The following is a 9,425-nucleotide window of genomic DNA, read 5'->3' as shown; positions in this document are numbered from 1 at the left end:
CTAGAAAATATATTTTTAAATTAAATAGTATCGATTATTTGTAGGAAAAAGTGAAAGAAGTATAATGACATTTTATGACATCATCAAAATTGATAAATTTGTTAACATGATTTCAGGCTAGTACTCTTGTATTTGTCTCTAAACGAAATAAACAAAATGTTTTCAAGTCAGGCATAGTACACGCTGGTATATTTTATGTTGTCATTGGTAATTTTTTGAGTGTCTACATTACCATCGAAATAGCACAAGGTGAGTGTGCTTTAAAAATAGTAGTGCTCATGCTGCAAAAATTTGTTCAATACCTATCAGTCTTGGCGCTACCCAAGGCCCTATGGCGCTACCTATATGATAGCCAACAAAAAATTACTCCTATGGCTGCTTAAACTTACTAAAAGAAATAAGATTTATTACATAGAATGTGCACTTATTGTAGCCAGTGTTTCATTTCTTGACCTGAGGCCAGTTTTACCAGAAGAAAAATGGTCGCCTGCTGGAACTTTTTGTCTTGACCGCTTCACATACGGAGCGTAAATGTGATGGGCACGTAAGCTGAAAGGGCTTTACCGTTTCACTCTGTATGTGAATTGTGAAGCAGTCTCAAGGCAAAAAATTCCAGCAGGCGACTATTTTTCTGTTGGTAAAACTGGCATCTGTATAATTTTTAGTTATCATGAGTGTAGGTAAGCTGCCTCAGGCTGCCCTCACTGCATCAGTGCTGCTCTCATCATCTCTGCACTTCATCATCTTGAAGTGCAGCATCCCAATTCCACATCACAAACTCACATCCCATCAAGCATATGAGATGGCAGCCCTATGTGTCCTGCCCACTTCAACCCACAAGCTATGGCTGGTTTTTGATCAGACATGAATACTTTTCAACTGATCTTGTTGGATTTTTTTTTCATAGATGAATTATATGGATTAGGCCATTTTGCATTATATTCTACCCTATTTACTCCTCTGTGTCACTGTCTGATATCATCTGATCATGTGCCTACACTTGTTTTCCAGCTGTTTTTTTAACAAAACCATAAAATATATCATGAAAATAAGATGACAATAATCAAAGCAAAAATACCAATTTAAAATACATTCACTTTTGACACAACTTAAAGACTGGGCCCCATATCATTGTATGAAAACTTCTAAGCCAGTGGAATACTCCTTCACTGCACATACAGTGTACCTACCAAACTCACATTTATTTCCTTCATGCATCTGATTGTGCTTAATCTGTGCTGAGTTCAATTGTGTGCTGTAGGCTGAAACTATTGATGAGGATGGCTGTGTGCTGTAGGCTGGGGCCACTGCTGAGTGTGATGAACTGCATATTATGTCTTACATGCTGTGTCCTGTAGGCTGTAGGCCATGAGAGCTGAGTGTGGCTGTGTACTGTAGGCTAAGGCCATGAGGAGGTACTGAGTGTGACTGTGCGTGCTGTAGGCCAGCAATGAGTGTGACTGTGTGCTGTAGGCTGATGCCAATACTGTGTGTGACTGTGTGCTATAGCCAATACTGTGTGTGACTGTTTACCTAGGTTGAAGCCAGTGCTGAGTGTGACTATGTGTGTGCTGTAGGAAAGGCTGAGTATGATTGTGTGCTGTAGGCTGAGGCCAGTAGGTACTGAGTGTGACTATAACTGACTGTGCTGTTGGTCAGTGTAACTGAGTGTGACTGTGTGCACTGTATACCAGTGCTGAGTGTGATGGTGTGTGTTTGCTGTAGGAAAGGCTGAATATGATTGTGTGCTGTAGGCTGATGCCAGTGCTGAGTGTGACTGTGAGCTGTAGGCTGTAGGCCAGTACTGAGTGTGACTGTGAGCTGTAGGCTGAGGCCAGTACTGAGTGTGACTGTGAGCTGTAGGCTGTTAGGCTGTAGGCCAGTACTGAGTGTGACTACAACTGACTCTGCTGTTGGTCAGTGTAAATGAGTGTGACTGTGTGCACTGTAGACCAGTGCTGAGTGTGGCTGTACGTGCTTTTGACCATTACTGTGTATGCCTGTGTGTTGTAGGCCAGTACTGAGTGTAACTGTGTGCTGAAGGCTGAGGCCAGTACTGAGTGTGACTGTGTCATGTGTGTGCTGTAGGCCAATACTGAGTGTGACTGTGTGTGTGCTGTAGGCCAGTACTGAGTGTGACTGTGTGCTGTGGCTGAGGTCAGTGCTGAGTGTGACTGTGTGTGTGTGCTGTAGGCCAGTACTGAGTGTGACTGTGTACTGTACCCTATCAGCGCCGTCTCTCACGGATCCGCCGTCGGCAGGACGCTCCGAGGCGGCGGCAGCGGCGGACTCGGATGGGTCACAGCTGCCGGCGGAGACGCAGCGGCCGCCGGCCTCGCCCGGCGCCGACCCCGAACCCGACTTCATCTGCGGCGACCTGCCGGCGATGACGATGGTAGGTGACGCGACGAGCCATTAAAGGAAGGGTGCCACCTTTTGGACACAACGCAGTTTTTACAAGATTAGCCTCACATGAACCTAAAAACCGGCTTCACTTACCTATGCTCGAGACGGTCAGCATTGAATCCGCACGTGAAGTTATCATTTGCGAGTTTTGCTGCCAGCATTCGGGCAGGCAAAAATCTTCAGCACTATTTCCTCGTCGTGTTAAGGGTATTTTATAAAACATGAAATCATCAAAGGTATGTATAAAAGTTATACTTTTGAAGCATGTTTTATCATTTTGAAAGGGTATATTTTTTCTTTATGGTATACACTTAAGTTTTAAAATTTTAATTGGGAAGTTTTTCTAGTAAGTTGCATGAAGGGTGAAGGGTTCCATAGATCTCTTAAGCATTGTAAAGGAAAAACCTTTACTCGACTCGACCGTCATTACCAATTAGGTGGCAAATATGGCCAACAGTTACCTACTTGGTTACCTACAACTTAGTTCAAATCATGTTATCTTCTTCCTTTTTATTTGTTCATCTTTTTGTCTCAGTTGCGCCATCAATGCAAATGGCAGAATGATATGTTGCCATGACAACAGGATATGCCAGCCGTCCTAGCTGCCACATCAAACGACCTTGAGTTGTAGTGGTGATATAAACAACGATCTTTTTTTTGGCCAATGTATCAAATGCAATGTTTCGGTTTTTTGTATATTGTGGACGCGCTAACCACGTCTAAAAATTCAAATAAGTAAAATAGATTCATAGAACAAAAATTTCGGAAGGTGGCACCCTTCCTTTAACCGCACAGGCCACTGACCCCTGCCTCAGTCCCAGCTTCTTTACCCCTGTCCCTGTCTGCTTCTTTCATCTGTCCCGGTACCGTTCCTGAGCCCCGTTTCACCCCCTTGCCAATATCGTGTCAGATTTTCACTAAATCTTGTTATGCATATTATACTTTGTTTACAAATGTGATACAAAACGGTAGCCTAACAGGTCAACAGCAGTTTATCATGGCCCGTAGCAGTCGGTTTCATTGCACGCTACGATACCGATTACCGAACATGCCACAAGCGCATGTTTTCAGCTTCAGCACAATGATAGCTGTTCCTAATTCTGAGTATCCATTTCATTTTGCTAGAAACTGTATCAGCGATCGTAGACGCAACTTTGACTTAGTGATACCAATGAGAACGGCCGTTTCCCTGGGTAGGCTCGGTCTAGGTGGCGCTGTGGTTGGATTGCAAGTGCACGGGTAACGGAGGGCTCTGCCGTGCCTTTTTACCGACGCCGACCACGCTGCTCGGAGCTACCTATAGAGCACCGATTGATTCGAGGCAACCAAGTCTATGCGAAGTCGTTTGTTCATGGCCCTTAAAAAAGATGAACCAATTTACAGATTCGTTAAAATTTTGCAATCGCATGTCCAATGCAGACTCAGCAATCCACATTGCTAATGGCTGAGATACTTAGAAGTGAGGTAGTCACACTGCATGTCATTCGAAAGCCGAGTCATGCTCCTAAGTCTTTAAATGGTCGCTGAGTTAGCTGGAAGAATCAGCGTTTGGTGTATTACAGGGTGTCTCAAAAGTTCGTTCACAGGTACCAGCCATGCTTTTTTGTCAATAATTCTGAATCAACAAGAAATTAACGGTCGAAATTTTGCATGGGCATTGGTGACAACCTTCCTCAAGCAGTCCCATTGTTTTCAAGTGCATTCGACCCTTCATGAGCTCACAAAAAGGGTTCACCTCTGACCATGGGTCAGGCACGAAAATGTAGGTTGCAAAGTCGGGTATGTTGTGCAACTTTCTGTTTCAGGAGTAATGGGAATGGTTAAGTCGGAAATGACACATGGCTAAGTGTCGGCGAGGATGAGTGCAACATGATGATCATCTCATAAAAACGGTGGCTAAAATTTTTGAAGGACGAAACCATGCGAGACTAACGGCGTTTTGAACGACCCTCGCACGACAGCAGACTCGTGTTCCGGAAAGCAGCTGAAAATGCGGTCATAACTATTGAAAACTGGCAAGGTCACAGACAGAGGTTACCCATTTTCAAAAAGTGCAGGTCATCGTAAAATAAAGACAAATTATAATTAAAAATTGTTTATAATATCTATAACGCTAATTTTTGGGGACAATAACACAAAAATCGTCAATGCCAAGGACACCTGACCCTCCAAAAGTGTCAGTTATTGTAAAATTTTATCTAACGAAGTTTCAAGAGGCAGATCTGCAGCGAATAATTTTCTTTTAAACACAAAAGCCCGATAAAACCACACGATGGATAGGTTTGGGCCGTTTACAAAGCAGAACATCTCCCGAGGAAAACACTCCGCAACCGAGCGAAGGTCTTGGCATGGGGAATGACGAGCGCTTGGAATTTGCAAAATTTGCACAATGTGTCTGAGAAACAGACGTCCGACACATTCTGCTACCATATGATGCGAAAAATTTACTCCTGGTACTTCCCGTTTGTTCAGGACTGGGGTCGTTTTGAAAAGGAAAATGGCGCTTGGGATGTCGGCGCCAGTCATTCATGAAGGAGTTAGCGCCAGAGAATGCCTACAAAATACTCAAGAATGGTGTCGATGCAAGCTGTCGGCTTTCAGGGAAAATCAGATGTTGCCGGGGAACTAGTTAAAACTAAATCCGACGCAGAAACTGCAGGGGATTCCCCTGCAAGAGCTTGAAAGCTGGTAACCTTTTATCAGCCTCCGGCAGCTGACGGAGCAACAAAAATCGGTATCGGCAAATATTTTTGGGGATACAGCAAAGAAGTTGGTTTCCAACCTTCTCAATCAGTTGTCAAAGCATGCATATTTGTCTAGTGTACACACAGACACCAAAACCTTATACTTTTGGCCGGTTCTTATATGCTTTATTGGCATGGGAAATGTGTGAACGAACTTTTGAGACACCCTGTATACTTTATTCTATCTTACTTTAGCGAGCACTGAAATTAGCGATCTAGACTTGGGCGAAATTCCTTATCGCTGAAGTCCTAGTCTAGGCTAGTTTGGCGATTTCCTCGCGACTCTTCGGATTTCCTAAATTTATATTTCTCTTAGTCACATTGATGGAACTGACTCGATCCATTGCTACTACCCTTTCTTGAAAATATTGCTAGCTGCTGTATTCATGATGCCAAGATTACATATTCTCCCCGGTGGCACAGACGCCCTCATAGGTAATCAATATGCATGATAACTGGGAAGGACGGTCTAATGGACTTCTGATCCGCCGGGCAAGAACATTCGTCTCAGAAGCATGTCGCGACTCCACCGGATAAAGCTTCTGGGAATTCAGACCCATCAGATGCCCGCTAAGCCGACAATAAATCTGCCGGACTCACAACGTCAACCCTGTGAAGGCTGCAAGGCCTGTACTGTGAGAAAGCACGGGTCACAGCGCGGCGGTCATAGTCTCCGTGTCGCCCGAGTCGTGAAAGTAGGTACGTTCTTAGGTTACCTCGAGCCCTGACTCTTGGGTCTTGGAGCTATTCACAAGTAAGGCCAAATAATCCCCGTCTAGGAGATTCTTGTAGTTGGTATTTTTGAACTGCCTCATGAGTGAAGGAGTCTCGATTGTTTTCGTCTGCCAGAATTAAGGCCTGCTGATTATTATTGACGGATGAGCCTGTCTTGCTATTTACTTATATTGCCCCATTGGCATATCAGAAGTGACATATATTTGACGGGGAAGAGGGCAGTTAAGTCTGCCCGAGTCTGTATGTGCCTTGGTCACTGAAAAACCAATAATCGGCATTATTTTGCTCCATTTTAGAGTACGGCAGCGTGGTCAGGGTGAGGGCGGCCAAGTCCCATGCATACCGGGTCGATCGGGAGCAGCACAAGCTCCTCATATGGCATTTTTCACACATGATGGTAAGAGATTAGCGGTGGCACTTTCATCTCGCTGTTACCGATGCACAGAAGAAGCCGGCAGTGGCACTAGAAGCACGACATTGCTGCTAATAACACAACTGATGTCTGTGGTCATTCTTATTTCTTGTAGCGTGGTGTTGTGAATGATACACCGGAGAAGTCGTTGGTGGCAATAGAAGCGTGGCATTTTTGCCATACACTGATGCTGTTTGGGAGTCTTGTAGTGTGGTATTGTGACTGGTACACAGGGGAATCCTGTGGTGTTTTCATGGTTATTATTACCGATACACAGTGCCGTGAGGTGGGACTGGTAGACTTCCATCATTGCCTATACACATCGTTCAGGGGCTCGGCATTGTTTGCCGGTGCGGTGTTTGTTATTAGCAAACACAGTCGTAGTAGCTGTGGTGGCTGCGGCCGGAGCTCCGCCGACCGCTCGCCTCTCCGGCATTGCAGTCACGTACCGTGCCGTGCAGTGGGCCGGCCGGCGCGGCGGCCCAGTGTGTCGGGAAGGCCGGCGAGCGCTGACCTCCGGCCGGCCCAGCGAGGTCGCCTGTGCTGACGTCACAGGCCGCTACCGGCCCGGCCGACCGACCGGCGCCGCTCCATGGGCCCGGTGCTAACCGCAGGGGTGCGGTCCAGCCGGTGATCACCCCCGCCACCCCCTCAAATGACCGTGCCGCTCGTGCCGTCGATCACTGGTGGCACGGGTCCCCACGGCAAGCGGCACGCCGGAGTGTGTCCGCCGTCGTGCGGTGTTCGCGGCTGCGGCCGTTGCCAGCGGAGGCGGTGACCCAGCGACAGGCCTCCTTATCTTCCTCAGGAAGTAAGCCACAGGGGCCGATGTCGGGGCGTGTCCAGGTCAACCGAGCGCTCCGGGGCCGGCGACCCGTAGCCGTGACGACGTCACGACGGTGTGACGTCACATCGGCTGCGGGCGGCCATTGGCGGCGGTGTCCGGGCGTAAACAGCGGTGACCGTGAGGTGGCCGCCTCGAACTTGATCGGAATCTAGCGGCAAGGTCAGGCAGCGGTCCGAGCGAGGACGGGTCGCCGCTCCCGGCCGGCCGCGCGCGGCGCACTGACCCCGATCGGCCGGTCGGTGGGCGACCGCCGCCGCCGGACCGCGCGCCGCCAGAAAGGGTGTCAGTCGCCACCTCTGGGACGGCGCTGAGACCGATCCGAGATCCTGGGACGGAGTGAAACACCGGACCGGCGGCTCTGTCCTGGAGTACCGGACAAGGCCGAGGAGGACAGAGGACGTCAGCTCGAAACTCAGTTATGTCCAGTCGGTAGGACCTCAGCTCTGTCCGGTCGGCGTACTGGACTTCTGCTCTGTCATGGGCAGCAGGACTGCAGCCCGTGCAGAAATCCTGTAACGCAGTAGATATTTTCGTGCAAGCTATCAGCCCATGATTATTTCTGAAGGGTGCAGTTTGTGTGTTACGGCCATCCTGATCCCCATGGCTGCCCTCGCAGTCAAAATTAGTACAGGACCAGCGCCGTTTCTCCCTTCTACAATTGCTAGGACCGACTTCGTTCGTCCTGCTCACAACCCAAAATAAGTGTCTACAGACCAGCGGCCGTCCTGTTCAAAATCACAACATATTGGTTTCTGTACGGAGATGAATCTGATCTCCCTTCCACAATTGAGACTGGCATCCGTCCTCCCATCGACCATCATTGCAGGTCGGCGTCTATCCTTGCCACCATACTGATCCTCCAAGCTACAACCGGCGGCGCAGGCCAGCCGAGCTCTGCTTTTGTGCACAACGGCCGCTGGATGGCTGTGAGGCACGACACACCGCCCAGAAAGGAGGCCTCTGAGGCCCGTAGTGCCCCGTACGGCGGTTTTACGATTACTACCGTTGGAGTGGTAAGATGACGTGTACACCGTAGCTGTACCGCTGCTGGTCCGTTGTTTCTAGAACACAGGAATCCCCCCGGCCCCCAGCAATGCACCTGTGTAATTTGTAGTGGTGGGGAATGAGGTCTCCTTGCTAAAATAATCTATTCGTTAACCCTCGCCGGCACAGGCCATTTTGCGTCCTTCGACGGCACAGGGGGGGGGGGGTTGGTACGACCCCCCTCGCGTTTGGCCCCTGATCGAGCTAGAGCTTCGCGGAAAAAACGAGCGTGTTGCCCGTCGCGAGAGGAAGCCGATGATAGCCAATATTAAGGTCCTAGGTCATCGGGTGACCTTCCAGGTCAGGTCAATGACCCGAAAACCGGGAAAATCGGGACCTGTTAGAAAATCGTAAAGTGTGGCTGCTATGTGGTTTTCCGGGGTGCTGATCACGAATATCGTATTAGTTTTGATCAGAGATGATGTCTTTTAGCATTTAGACCAGGTCGGGTCAGGTCAGGTCAGTTTGTAGGGGTTGTGACGGGTATTCGTAATACGTGTCAACCGCCTCTGACAGCTTCGTAACATGTTACGAAGGCACCAAAACTACTTCGTAAATGTTCAAATGGTTGCTTAATTCGAATTCAGCTCCAAAAACTAGCCTAGAAACATGTAAAACTCGAAAAAGTGAACCAAGGTCACCCGACGTCACCAAAGGTCAATGACCTTACCTGACCTTCAGGTGACCTTGACACCCACCCTAATGTATGGGAGCAACATCAAATCACATGTTTGAACGTTTGAAACCACGGAAAGCTTGCAAACGCGCGGCTAATGCGAGCCGACATACGCCGATTCGCGATTCCGGCCAAACATGGTCTCGGAAAAGAGGTCACAGGTCAAAGGTCATTTGGGTCAGGGTCATGACATTTTCAGGGTAGGTGTAAAATTGATCAATGCGAGGGTACTGAAAGTTTCGTCGCGATCGGCCGCTTTTTACGCGAGTTATTCGCGAAAAATCTTAGGGGGTTGCATCCCCCCCCCCCTGTGCCGGCGAGGGTTAAGAAAAGGCGGAAATCTATCCGTTCTAACGCCCATTTGCTGACACTTTGGGACGGAAACGCAAAGACCTCGTCCGCAAGGTAGCCAATCGTTAGATTCTGTAACGATCTTGAAAATCCTTGTAACCTATAATGTCACTATTTACGATTCACGTGTAACCGAATCTCCATGGTTTGGTAGCTCGGTTGTCTGAAGCTAATTTGGACGTTCGTTTTCTGTTGATTGCCACGAGGATA

General features: G+C 48.3%; 1 protein-coding gene across 7 annotated transcripts in view; it reads left to right on the top strand.

Annotated features, from left to right (window-relative positions):
• The first annotated feature begins 122 nt into the window (after nucleotides 1-122).
• Nucleotides 123-9,425, top strand: part of LOC122393524 (nuclear factor 1 X-type-like) — a 46,072-nt gene continuing 36,769 nt past the window's right edge. For all 7 annotated transcript variants that reach the window (XM_043389677.1, XM_043389679.1, XM_043389676.1 and 4 more), the window contains exons 1-2: nucleotides 123-249; nucleotides 2,262-2,395. In XM_043389677.1, coding sequence (XP_043245612.1) covers nucleotides 2,387-2,395 — 9 coding nt within the window. In that variant the 5' untranslated portion in view covers nucleotides 123-249; nucleotides 2,262-2,386. The remainder of the gene's footprint in view (nucleotides 250-2,261; nucleotides 2,396-9,425) is intronic.

The sequence above is a fragment of the Amphibalanus amphitrite genome, unplaced genomic scaffold, assembly GCF_019059575.1.
Source record: "Amphibalanus amphitrite isolate SeventyFive unplaced genomic scaffold, NRLGWU_Aamphi_draft 000539F_arrow, whole genome shotgun sequence".
NCBI classification, from domain to species: Eukaryota; Metazoa; Arthropoda; class Thecostraca; order Balanomorpha; family Balanidae; genus Amphibalanus; species Amphibalanus amphitrite.
The sequence above is the reverse complement of the archived record's forward strand: the minus strand, read 5'-3'. Positions and strand labels throughout refer to the sequence as shown.